Source organism: Piliocolobus tephrosceles, chromosome 8 (assembly GCF_002776525.5).
Source record: "Piliocolobus tephrosceles isolate RC106 chromosome 8, ASM277652v3, whole genome shotgun sequence".
In the NCBI taxonomy this organism is placed as follows: Eukaryota; Metazoa; Chordata; class Mammalia; order Primates; family Cercopithecidae; genus Piliocolobus; species Piliocolobus tephrosceles.
Genome location: NC_045441.1, coordinates 9,997,602 through 10,010,735, shown reverse-complemented (window position 1 = coordinate 10,010,735; position 13,134 = coordinate 9,997,602). Strand labels below are relative to the sequence as shown.

Below are 13,134 nucleotides of genomic sequence, written 5' to 3'. Positions count from 1 at the left end.
AAATATATATTTAAATATATTTAAAATATATATTTTTAAAGAGACAGGGCTCTTGGTATGTTGCCCAGGCTGGTCTTGAACTCCTGGGCTCAAGTGATCCTCCTGCCTTGGCCTCCCAAAGTGCATTACATCCGTCTTTGTGCCCTACCCTCTGGCTGGTAGGTTTTCAGAAATATTATCTAAGGTAGTTGAATCCGAGCTGCCTGTCTCTCTCACCCACCCCCCCCTCACGTGTCCACTGCTCACACACAGCAGCCGGAAATGACACATTGAAGTGAGTCACCGATGCGGCTGTGAGTCACCCTGTAATTGGGGAAAGTTCTGTCCTGGTAGGTCATGCAGCCCCTTGCATTTCTGCTCCTAAATCTATTGAACACATTGGAAACCACTCTGTCCTCGTCTGAGTCTCTCTCCCCCACTCCGTCCTTTTGGTTCCCTGAAGGAGGCTGAAATTGGATGGTCAATTTCCATCAAGGGGAAAAAGACAGGGACAAGAGGGGCGCGAGGGGCTCGGATGGCCACAAGGTGGCAGTGTGGGCTCCATCACGCTGGATGTCCCGAGGGGTGTGTGCCAGTCAAGTGGCCGGACTTCCTGAGATACAGTGACACAGACAAGAAAGAAACACTAGGAGCAAGTTTAAATAATATTATTTTCCTTAATAGTTCTCTTTCTCTCGAACAAGCACACAAGGGCAAGGATATGATAAATATTCAGGTACACCCCTTCCCACCAAGAGATTGGGGGGTGAAGAGCTGGGCACACATCTGACCTTTCTTCCTCTATTCCTATAAAAATAAAAGGAAGCAGAAATCTGCTTCAATGAGTAAACAAGTCACCTACACTCCAAAATAACCCATGCACACTGTTTCTGGGGAGGGAGACAGCCAGGCCAGGAGGGGTTGGGCCACGTGATGGGGGACATTTACTCTGCCACGTGCAGCACCCCTGTACTGGGGAGGGGTGGCCAGTGCCAGAATGGACTCTGAGATGAAAGGGCGCTTCTTCCATTGGCCTTTGGCCTGTCACCAGCCTCCTCCACGGTGGCAGACAGTACAAGAGTTATGGCAATGTGACTGGAACAGAAATAGTTTCTACTAGGCACACAAAAGCTCCTGTAAACCCCGTAGTTCCGTCCTGCAAAGGGCCTCAGTGGGAACCAGGTCTGCAGACCCGAGTGGGCAGAGAGACAGGCGGAAGCAGGTGCCCCAGATGGTCCCGCAGTCATCACCGTCTGGTTTGAAGACCTTAAGGGAGTTGTGCTTCAAATTTCTCTCCCAGGGTTCCAGGTGGAGACTAGGGATTTTGACCTAAATGTCCTCCAAGGAGAGGCTGAGGTCTTGGAGACAGATCTGGGTTACCGTCTTTTAACAAAAGGCAAATGTCTTCTCTTCCTCCAGAAAGAGTCATTAACACTAAAATTCTTTTCTTCGGAGTTTCTTCTTTCCCGATGCATCTCCAGTTTCGTCCCAGATGAAGGTGTCTTTCCCCAGGGTCAGGGTTCCATCACTTGGCCCAAGAAAAGGACTGTTCCTGAGGATGGAAGAACCGTGGGAGTTGAGAAGTGGAAGGAGTGGGACAGCTCATCGGGCTGGATGTGGGTGGAAGGACTGAGATCTGGGCAGATGAGTGAGCTGTCTGGAGTCTCAGCTTTCTGAGTGACAGAGCAGGGATGGTGGCCCGGCACTGTCTGTGGGTGATAGAAGGTGGCCTCCTCTTGGGACAGGAAGCAGGGTAGGGTTATGGATTCCCTGCCCAGAGCCCTCTCAGGGGTAGAGAGATGTCTGCATCTGTCGGGACTAGTTCCTGAGAGAAAGAATGGGTGGGAGGATGTGGAACATGACGGGTTCCAGGCTCACCTGTGGGGTTGTGCCGGACTACAAAGAGGAAGGGTCTGTCCATGATGATCTCCTCGGGAGCCATCCGGGCTGAGACTATGACAGCTGCAAGAGAAGGGACAATGCCTTAGAACAGAGGGATGCTGGCACTGGCACCCCCCACCCTTTTTCTTAGAGACAGGGTCTCCCTCTGTTGCCCAGGCTGGAGTGCAGTGGTGCCTTCATGGCTCACCGCAGCCTCGAACTCCTGGGCTCAAGTGATCCTCCCACCTCAGTCTCCCAAGTAGCTGGGGCTACAGGTGCATGCCACCATACCTGCCTAATTTTTTTTTTCTAATTTTTATAGAGACAGGGTCTCCTTATGCTGCCCAGGCTGGTCTCAAATGCCTGGGCTTAAGTGATCCTCCTGCCTCAGCCTCTCAAAGTGCTGGGATTACACGTGTGAGCCACTGAGCCCAGCTGGAAGTTGTTTTCCTGAATATGAACCTTAAAAGTTTAGGGACATCCTCTGAGACCTGGTTTCCTCCAGGAGCTTAGTAGCAGTGGCTCAGCTCTTCCCTTACACACATTTATCTAAATCCTTTAAGGGCTTATTGATAAGCTCTTTCTTTTCTTTTGTCTCTCTCTCTCTCTCTCTGTCTCTCTCTCTCTCTCTTTTCTTCAGAGTTGCGCTCTATTACCCAGTCTGGAGTGCGGCAGCATGATATCGGCTCACTGCAACCTCTGCCTCCTGGATTCAAGTGATTCTCCTGCCTCTGCCTCCCCAGTAGCTGGGACCACAGGCACACGCCACCAGGCCTGGCTAATTTTTGTATTTTTAGTGGAGACAGGGTTTTGCCATGTTGGCCAGGCTGGTCTTGAATTCCTGACCTCAAGTGATCCACCCGCCTTGGCCCCCAAAGCACTGGGATTACAGGTGTGAGCCACCACGCCCGGCCTGATAAGCACATTTCTTAAGTTTACTTCCCACTGTGGGAACAACTTGAGTTTTCCTTTAGGAGGCCTTTTCACAGTCAGGGAACTTAGGAGCCATCAGGTGAGGAAACAGGGTTCCATGGTCCCAAGCCCGTTTTCCAGACTGAGAAACAGGTGGGAAACGGGTGATGGCTGAGTGCAGAGAGGTCTGTGTGGAGAGGGATGCGGGGTCCTTCCTGGGTCTCTGGACCAGTTATCCTGAAGGGTGATGGAGGCGACAGGCCCGTGGAGCCTCACCTGAGCCAGACTCACCTGTGGATGAGGAGGCCACCGTGCCACTCTCGTTTACCTCGATCTTCACTTTCTGCAGCGCTTGCGCAACGTGGAGAGGCTCTTGGTCTGAAACAGACGTGGATACAGGATTAGATCAGCTGCCACTCTCAAGGAGAGGTTCCTCTTTCCCCTTAGGGGCCCCGCACTCCACTGGGGTAAGAAAAAGCAAAGGAAGGTCCTCTTACTTGAAAGACTCGTGAAGTCCGCCTGGGATTGTCTGAACATGTCGGTCATTCCCAGGTTCTCTAGGGGCTTCCTGAGGTCAACTTCAGTCTCCAGGGAGAACCTGCGGATGGCAGTAAGAGGCTGCTCAAGCCGGGGTCCCCTTTGGCTGGCAGCCTGCACCTTTCCCCGTCCCCTACCAGGTGTCCCCCAAATCAAGTGGCTAGAATAGGAATGGAGGTGAAGGTTGGAGAGGGAGGCCTGGTCCTCTCCCTTCTTTCCTTCCCTTCCCTCCCTCCCTCCTTCCCTCCTTCCCTCCTTCCCTCCTTCCCTCCTTCCCTCCTTCCCTCCTTCCCTCCTTCCCTCCTTCCCTCCTTCCTTCCTTCCTTCCTTCCTTCCTTCCTTCCTTCCTTCCTCTCCCTTTCCTTTCCTCTCCCTTTCCTTTCCTTTTCTTTCTTTCCTTCCTTCCTTTTTTTCTTTTTTTTTTGAGACGGAGTCTCGTTCTGTCACCCAGGCTGGAGTGCAGCGGCGCGATCTCAGCTCACTGCAAGCTCCACTGCCTCCCGGGTTTACACCATTCTCCTGCCTCAGCCTCCTGAGAAGCTGGGACTACAGGAGCCTGCCACCACGCCTGGCTAATTTTTTTGTATTTTTAGTAGAGACAGGGTTTCACTGTGTTCACCAGGATGGTCTCGATCTCCTGACCTCGTGATCCACCCGCCTCGGCCTCCCAAAGTGCTGGGATTACAGGCGTAAGCCACAGCGCCCGGCCTTCTTTTTTTTTTGAAACAGAGTCTTGCTCTGTCCCCCAGGCTGGGGTGCAGTGGTGCGATCTCAGCTCATTACAGCCTCTGCCTCCCGGGTTCAAGCAATTCTCGTGTCTCAACCTCCCGAGTAGCTGGACTCATAGGCGCTTGCCACCATGGCCGGCTACTTTTTGTATTTTTAGTAGAGACAGGGTTTCACCATATTGGCCAGGCTGGTCTCGAACTCCTGGCCTCAAGTGATCCACCCGTCTTGGCCTCCCCAAATGCTGAGATTACAGGCATGAGCCACAGCGCCCAGATGGCCTGGTTCTTTTTCTAAAGCTGTTTACAAAGTCCCCCTTATTGCTGGAAATCCTAATATTCATGAACATTCTTCTGCAATCTCCCCATCCCCTCCCACCTATGACTAATTACTTTCCTCAAATAAGACAGTAGTTTCAGCATAATTTTATTCAGCCTGGCTGGGGCGGGGGAAGCTAAGGGCAAATTCTCCTGCAAGGATGTTGGAACAAAAATCTGTTAGAGAGCTAACCCTGAAGAGGACTCAAGCAGGGGGCCTTTGAGCACTCTCTGCTTCTCACCAGGGCACGACTAATTACCTCGATTTTTATGAGCCAGAGAGAGAGGGGGGAAAAAAATAAAGAGGAAGAGAGAGAGAGAGGATGCAAGTGAGAGCATGCACCAGCTAACCAACTACATTCTCCTCTTTCCCCAAGCCTGGCATTGTAGCATCTGGAAATTTGGGATGAGCGTGGTGGGAGGCTTCCCTATAATTCTGGAGTTCCCCAGCCCCAGCCTTCTTCTGCAGAGGATTTCGAAAAGTCTCTTTGCTTCCTTCTGCAGAAGGATTTCGAAAATTCTGCTTTCTTGGAACCCCAGCTAGAAGCTGCGCTTTGAGCTGCTCTGTCCTTGGAAGTGATTTCGTTTGTTTGGATGTTGAAAGGGTGGGGGATGGGAGTGCTGGTGGGGCGACCTTAAGTAGATGTGGACTGATTGGGCCCCCACCTCCCTCATTTCTCTGGCTCTCCTTTTGGGGTCTTTTGCTGAGTATTCTGGGGGGATAGTCAATGTGGAGGTGTGGTCAGGAAGAGCTGTTCCCTGCCCTCCAGCAGAAATGGGAGGGATGATCACAAGACTCATAATCAAACCCAGGCCACAGTTTCCCATCAGCCTCCCACACATGCATGTCCCTGCCCTGCAAACGTCACAGATTGGGGAAATTCAACCTGGGGGCGGCGACTTTGGGGAGCCTGGAGAGAGGGGTGGGTGGGTGGGTGGGAGAGATAGCAGTTGTGACTTACTTGGGCAGAACCAGGAGGCGGGGCAGCTTGGTCATATTGCCTTTCCAGTGGCTGATGAGCTGGGCACTCAGAATGTTGGTGAGGGCAGAGAGAGGCACCTGTTTTTCATAAGGGGCAGCAATGAACATGCTGAGAGTGTTCCCGTGGTACGGCAGTTCCAGGATGTCGTAGTAATGGCCGTCGGGCGTGGTGAACTCAGCTGTGAAGACAGCAAGATGGCTCATTGGAAATGGCTCCAGCTCTTGCTGACGGCAACCCAGCACTGGATTTTCACCTAGTTCTCCTGGCTTCTCCGCTTTTTCTGGAAGCCAGGCTCTCTCTCCTTCGTGGCTTTTGGAGATCCCCTGTTCACCGCTCCCCTATTCAGTATTTTAATTTCTATTTCCCTTCTCTTCTGCCAATTCAATATCTTCTAGTTTCTCTCTGTGTGTGTGTGTGTGTGTGTGTGTGTGTGTGTGTGTGTGTGTGTCTGTAAGAAATAGGGTCTCACTCTGTCACACACTGGTACAGTGGTGCAATCATAGCTCACTGCAGCCTCCGAATCCTGGTTCAAATGTTCCTCCCACCTCAGCTTCTGTTTTTTGTTTGTTTGTTTTGAGAAGGAATCTCACTCTGTCACCCAGGCTGGAGTGCAGTGGCGCAATCTCGGCTCACTGCAACCTCCCCATCCCCGGTTCAATGGATTCTCCCACCTCAGCCTCCCGAGTAGCTGGGATTACAGGCACCTGCCATCATGCTCAGCTAATTTTTGTATTTTTGTAGAGATGGGGTTTCACCATGTTGGCCAGGCTGGTCTTGAACTCCTGACCTCAGGTCATCCACCCGCCTGGACCTCCCAAAGTGCTGGGAATGCAGGCATGAGCCAACGCGCCTGGCCTCACCTCAGCTTCTTGAGTAGATTACAGATGCATGTCACCAAGCCTGGCTAATTAAAAAAAATTTTTTTTGTAGAGGCAGAGTCTTGCTATGTTGCCCAGGCTGGTCTTCAACTTCTGGCCTCAAGCAATCCCACTTCTCAGCCTCCCAAAGTTCTGGGATTACAGGCTTAAGCCACCGCGCCAGGACTTCTCTGTCTCTTTTGGCCTTCCTTCACTTCCATTTTCCTCACACCCAGCCACCAATTCATCCCAGTCCTCATCCTTTTTTTTATTTTATTTTAATTTTTTTTGAGACGGAGTTTCACTCTTTCGCCCAGGCTGGGGTGAAGTGGCTCAATTTTGTTTGGCTCACTGCAACCCCCACCTCCCAAGCTCAAGTGATTCTCCTGCCTCAGCCTCCCGAGTAGCTGGGATTATAGGCGCGTGCCACCACTCCTGGCTAATTTTTGCATTTTTAGTAGAGACGGGGTTTCACCGTGTTGGCCAGGCTGGTCTCAAACTCCTGACCTCAGGTGATCCGCCCGCTTTGGTCTCCCAAAGTGCTGGGATTACAGGCGTGAGCCACCGCACCTGGAGTCCTCATCCCCTTAACCTCAACTCCCCCAGCAGGATTTCTCATCCCCAGGTAATCACACCAGCAACACATGAAGAGGAGACCCTGGAGTCAGGTGGACAAATGTGGCCCTGAGGGAATTTCTGGATTTCAGCTTCATCCTTCATGGGATAAACCTCCTGTGTTCTGTTCCCATTATCCTGACGTCTCCTGCTTGAGGAATCTTTGTCAAAGCTGGAGTATATTCTAGGGTCTCTCCTCCCTTACAGGGGAGCATTCCCTGTGGTCTTCCTCCCTCGGAGGGCGACAATTTGGGCATTCCTTGGGATACCCCAGGAATGAGATGCAGTTGCTGTGGGCTGTGGGGAAGGGGCTCTTGGACTTACTATAGTTGAACTTGTTGGTCTGAGCCATCATGGGCACAGAGACGGTGCTGCCATCTGATTTGTGGAAGAGGCGGCGGTGGGTGCTGGAGTCAGGGAAGGGGGTCTTCCAGTGGCCGTTGAAGTAGAGGGCATTCACCAGCACCAGCCGTGTCAGCTGGTCCACGGCTCCTTTCCCAAGCAAGTCGCTGATCATACCTGTGGGAAAACCAACGATCAGGAAGATCAGGAAGTTAGACAACTTTTGTTGTTGTTGTTGTTTTGAGATGGAGTCTCGCTCTGTCGCCAGGCTGGAGTGCAGTGGCGCGATCTTGGCTCACCGCAACCTCCGTCTCCTGGGTTCAAGTGATTCTCCTGCCTCAGCCTACTGAAAAACTGGGATTACATGCACCCGCCACCATGCCTGGCTAATTTTTGTATTTTTAGTAGAGATGGGGTTTCATCATGTTGGTCAGGCTGGTCTCAAACTCCTGACCTCATGATCTACCTGCCTCGGCCTCCCAAAGTCCTGGGATTACAGGTGTGAGCCACCATGCCCGGCTGAAGTTAGACAAATTTTTTTTTTTTTGAGACGGAGTCTTGCACTCTCACCCAGGCTGGAATGCAGTGGCGCAATCTCAGCTCACTGCAAGCTCCGCCTCCCGGGTTCACGCCATTCCCCTGCCTCAGCCTCCCGAGTAGCTGCAACTACAGGCGTCTGCCACCATACCCAGCTAATTTTTTGTATTTTTTAGTAGAGATAGGGTTTCACCGTGTTAGCCAGGATGGTCTCAATCTCATGACCTTGTGATCTGCCTGCCTCGGCCACCCAAAGTGCTGGGATTACAGGCATGAGCCACCGCGCCCGGCCTAGACAAAATTTTTAAGCCTTTTAGATGTTTCCCGGAGTTCACAGTCCTCAACTGGATGTATGTCAAAGGGATGCAGTCAGGGGTTTAAATGAACCTGTCTAGTTCCTTTTTTTTTTTTGGAGACAAAGTCTTGCTCTGTCATCCAGGCTGGAGTGCAGTGGCATGATCTCAGCTCACTGCAGCCTCTGCCTCCCAGGTTCAAGTGATTCTTGAGCCTCATCCTCCTGAGCAGCTGGGATTATAGGCAGGCGCCAACACACCTGGCTAATTTTTTGTATTTTTGATAGAGACAGGGTTTCACTATGTTGGCCAGGCTGGTCTCGAACTCCTGTGCTCAGGCAATCTGCCCGCCCCTGCCTCCCAAAATGCTAGGATTAGAGGTGTGAGCCACCGTGCCCAGCCTAAGATTTGGTTTTTAAAGCATCCAGCCCAGAAGAGATGCTTTAAAAAGGAGAAGAGAATGCTGAAAAGGAGCATTGTTTAGGATATGTGGATTTGGTTTTTGTTTGTTTTTTTAGAGATGAGGTCTTGTTCTGTGGCCCAGGCTGGAGTGCAGTGTTGCAAACATAGCTCAATGCAGCCTTGAACTCCTGGACTCAAGTGATCCTCCCACCTCAGCCTCCCAAGTGGCTGGGACTACAGGTGTGCACCACCATGCCTGGCTGGTTTTTAAATTTTTTGTAGAGATGGGGTCTTGTTATGTTGGCCAGGCTTTCAAACTCCAGGCCTCAAGCCATCCTCTCGCCTAGACCTCCCAAAGTGTTGGGCTGGGATTACAGGTGTGAACTACTGCACCCAACTGGGATATATGGATTTGTTTCCAAATTCCCTTTCTCTTGAGGCCCGGGGAACGGGCTTCCTTTCCCTGCCTGCTTACCTTTTGTGTGTGTCTTCACCCAGTCGTTGATGATGAATCTGGCTCTCTCCGCCTCTGAAAAGTCCACCTGCTTGACCGTACTCCGGAACAGCCTGAAGAAGTGGGGCATGAAGCCCTGGACCAGCTTCAGATCTCGCTGGACGAAGATCGCGTCTGTGGTGCTGATCTCATCCTTATTCCACGGCCCCAAGAGCTCCTTATACAGATGCCGGAGGGCAGGAGCCATGCCCTTGTCTGCGCAGGGGCAGAGAGGAGAGGACATGTCAAGCTCGTGCTGAATCCAGGGTTCCCAGCCGAGCCCACTTCCCCCACAAGAGGCTCCACCCTGATGAATGGGAGCTACGGTGCTTTCCCAGGGCTCTCTGGAGGGAGATTCCATTCCAGGACAAAATCTCTTTTCTGTATCTCTTCCTTTCTTCAAACGTCTCAGACCCCAACCCTCTCTTTGGGCTAGAATATTTTTCTCTGTTCTTAAGTTATGAACCCTAAATATTTTCTTCCTGGTTTTTTTTTTTTTTTTTTTTTTGAGATGGAGTTTTGCTCTTGTCTCCCAGGCTGGAGTGCAATGACGTGATCTCAGCTCACTGCAACCTCCACCTCCTGGATGAACCCTAAATATTTTCTTTCTTCCTTTTTTTTTTTTTTCAGACAGGGCATCCTTTTTTTGTCCAGGCTGAAATGCAGTGGTGCAATCGTAGCTCACTGCAGCCTCCAGTTCCTGGGCTCAAGCCATCCTCCCACCTCAGCCTCCTAAGTAGCTGGGACTACAGGTATGTGCCACCACATCTGGCTAATTTTTAAATTTTTTGTAGAGGCAGGGGTCTCGCTGTTGCTCAGTCTGGTCTCAAACTTCTGGCCTCAAGTGATCCTCCTGCCTCAACCTTCCAAAATGCTGAGATTACAGTCATAAGCCACTTTGCCTGACCTTAGTTTTTTTCTTTTTTTCTTCTCTTAATTTTTTTTTTTTTTGAGACAGAGTCTCACTCTGTCGTCCAGGCTGGAGTGCAATGGTGCGATATCAGCTCACTGCAACCTCCACCTCCCGAGTTCAAGCAATTCTTGTGCCTCAGCTTCCTGAGTAACTGGGATTACAGGTGTGCACCATCATATCAGACTAATTTTTATATTTTTAGTAGATATGTGGTTTCACTGTATTGCCCAGGCTGGCCTCGAACTCCTAGCCTCCAGTCATCCTCCTGCCTCAACCTCCCAAAGTGCTGAGATTACAGATACGAGCCACTATGCCTGGCCTTAGATTTTTTTTCTTATAGTGATGGCTGTGCTAAGCATTTCACAAGTGTAATTCCATGAATTCTTTCTTTTTTTTTTTTTTGAGACAGAGTCTCCTTCTGTTGCCCAGGCTGGAGTGCAGTGGCCCGGTCTCGGCTCATTGCAAGCTCCACCTCCCGGGTTCACGCCATGCTCCTGCCTCAGCCTCCTGAGTAGCTGGGACTACAGGCGCTCGCCACCTCGCCCGGCTGATTTTTTTGTATTTTTAGTAGACACGGGGTTTCACCATGTTAGCCAGGATGATCTCAATCTCCTGACCTCCTGATCCACTCGCCTCAGCCTCTCAAAATGCTGAGATTACAGGCGTGAGCCACCGCGCCCGGCCCATGAATTCTTTAGGACAGCCCTATGTGGTTGGCATTTTTATGATTCTCATTTTATAGATGGGCAAACTGAGGCTTAATGAGGTTAAGATCATGCGGTGGTGAATAAGCAGTAAATCGCCTCCCACCCTTGGTGATTCAAGGGTCCAGTGACTTGGAGTGTAGCGGGAAGAAGATGGGGTGGCCCCTGCAGCACAGCTGTATGGGGCTTGGCTCGGCTAAGCCAGAGCCAGCCTTTCCTTGGCTTCTGGTTGGTCTATTTTGCATGCCTCCCACCTCCCCCAGTGTCCCGTGGCTCACCATCAATCTTGAATCCCATGGCCGCTTGGATCTGCTGCCGGGTTTCTCCTCCCGTTGTCAGCTGGAGCATGGCCAACACCGAGGCCACCCCATAGGGTGAGAAAACCACGTTGCGGTCTTTGGAGGCCTGCGCCACCTGCTGAAACACCCTAACCCCGAAGTCTGAGGCCAGGTGGGCCACGTAGGATGGGGGATGGTGCACGGTGGACCCTTCACCAAAGACGAAGGCCAGGCCCAGGACTAGGCAGGCGAGGGCTGGAGACATCTGCATCCTAGAGCAATGGAAAGAGGGCTGGTGAAGGAATCTTTCTGGAAGACAGGCGGGAGGGGAGGGGAGCTGGCCAGCTGTGGGCCCTGCTCTTCTTGTTTCCTGCAAGCAGGTGGTGGGTGAACACTAGGGCAAGGTGCAGGAACAGACCATGACACATTCAGATTCTTAGCCCGTCCCACTCCATCTCACTCAGACTGACTTATCCCCGGGCAGTGGCAGGGAGTCTTTGGTCATCTTGCCCTACGGGAATCTTGGAATCCAGTCCATCTCCCTTCCCTCTGTGTCCCGCTGCCTTTGCAGCACAGGGGGGATTTAGCCCAGGCTCAATTATCAGTTATCACAACATCTTTGATTTGCATGAGCCTTTACATTTGCTTTCTTTTCCTTCCTTCTTTCCTTCCTTCCATCCTTCCTTCCTTCTTTCTCTCTCTTTCTTTCCTTCCTCTTTCTCTCTCTTTCTCCCTTCCTTCCTTCCTTCCTTCCTTCCTTCCTTCCTTCCTTCCATTCATTTTTTGAGACAGAGTCTTGCTCCATCACCCGGGCTGGGTACAATGGCTCAATCTTGGCTCACTGCAGCCTCTGCCTCCCTGGCTCAAGCAATCCTCCCACCTCAGCCTCCCAAGTAGTTGGAAATACAGGCACACCAGCACGTCCAGCTAATTTTTGTATTTTTTTTTGGAGAACAGGGTTTTGCCATGTTGCCCAGGCTGTCTCAAACTCCTGGGCTCAAGTTATCTGCCTGCCTCAGCCTCACAAAGTGCTGGGATTACAGGCATGAGCCACAGTACCTGGCCTTAATTCTCTTATAATGCTTTCCCAGTGATTGTTTCATTCAAGTTAGCAGGCATGAATGAAGTGGGAAGTGGGTAAGTGTCTTGATGCAGAGGGACCGAGAGAGTCAAGGTTCTTGTTTCTGGGTGATGGGGTTGTTGGTGGGGCCTGACCATCCTCCCTGCTCTCCTGCAGTCACCCCAGGATAGGGTCGACTCAAGGCTGCAGGTCTGAGAAAAACAAAATAGAGGAATAGCGGGGGATGATGGAGGGAGGGGACTCTGGGGAGGCAAGTTCTCTGCCTTACTTCTAAGCACGAAGTAAGAGGTTGGAGGGAGTTTGCTTTTCTCCTACCTGAAGTTCTCAGAGGTGCCTTGCGATTGGCGGTTCGACCTGCCCTGGCGGCGGCTGCTGAGCTGCAGGAATTCAGTTGCTGGAGGGGGGCGTGTGGCTCTTCTTGACAGCGCTCTTGGCCCTGCAGCCAGACACAGCTGTGCTCCTCTGTGGGCCGCTGCCTCCTTTTATACCAGATGTGGGCAGGAAATAGATGAACTCATACTCCAGCCCCACCCACTCGCTGGCTCTGGAAGTCGGTCTGAACAGCCAGCAGGGCCCCCTTCCCTCGACACCTCCCTCTCCGGGACTTGCTGAGGCATGTGTGTGTGTGTGTGTGTGTGCGTGCTGCTCTGTGTGTGTACGTGTGTAAGAGGGTTCAGGAACAATTGAGCAAATCCCAATAGCCTTGGCCTGAGGACCTCGCTTGACCCTTCTGCCCTCTGCCTGTGTCTGTCTCTCCCGGATGTCCTGCCAGGTTGACCGTCTGCCATACTGGGGCACCCAAAGAGCCCAGGACCCCTAGTGTTCAGCTTGGAGAAAAAAAACCAGCTCACGTTGCCTGCTTTTCCTTTGGAGAACCAGGTCACTGTGGAGTTATCAAAGATAACCTCCATCAAAACGTGGATGTTTTTCCCCCGGGGCTGTCCACCCGGTGCCCCGGGCCACCTCCAGGAAACAGCGCCCCTCCCTCCTCCTGGGCCTAGCCCAGCAGCCACAGGGCATGCAGCCAGCCACGTGATTGTCTAGGTTTTGTCTGTCTAGGACTTTGGTCCAACAGAGGACTCTTGGTCTTTCCCTCATCCCCGCCATGTGCCCAGCCGCCTCCGATGATACGTGGCTGACTCCCCCACGTGTCCAGACTCTCTCCGTGCCCCTGAGGGCTCTCTTGTGTCAACAACCTTGTCTGACTGGGGTTGGAGGTGTGCTGGGTGGGGCGGTGGTGGCTGATCGGGACCAGGGGTTGTTACCGTGGTAAAGGCTTGGCAA

The 13,134-nt window shown here is 52.0% G+C and overlaps 1 protein-coding gene across 1 annotated transcript; it reads right to left on the bottom strand.

The window, feature by feature from the left end:
- Positions 1-631: 631 nt before the first annotated feature.
- On the bottom strand, positions 632-12,315 carry SERPINE1 (serpin family E member 1). Its single transcript, XM_023194483.2, has 9 exons — positions 12,166-12,315; positions 10,770-11,041; positions 8,857-9,090; positions 7,132-7,326; positions 5,315-5,513; positions 3,270-3,370; positions 3,064-3,150; positions 1,858-1,941; positions 632-1,531 (listed from the first exon to the last, which is right to left on the bottom strand). Exons 2-9 carry the CDS (start codon positions 11,038-11,040, stop codon positions 1,494-1,496), a joined length of 1,209 nt encoding a protein of 402 aa, XP_023050251.1. The 5' UTR covers position 11,041; positions 12,166-12,315; the 3' UTR covers positions 632-1,493.
- Positions 12,316-13,134: the final 819 nt, after the last annotated feature.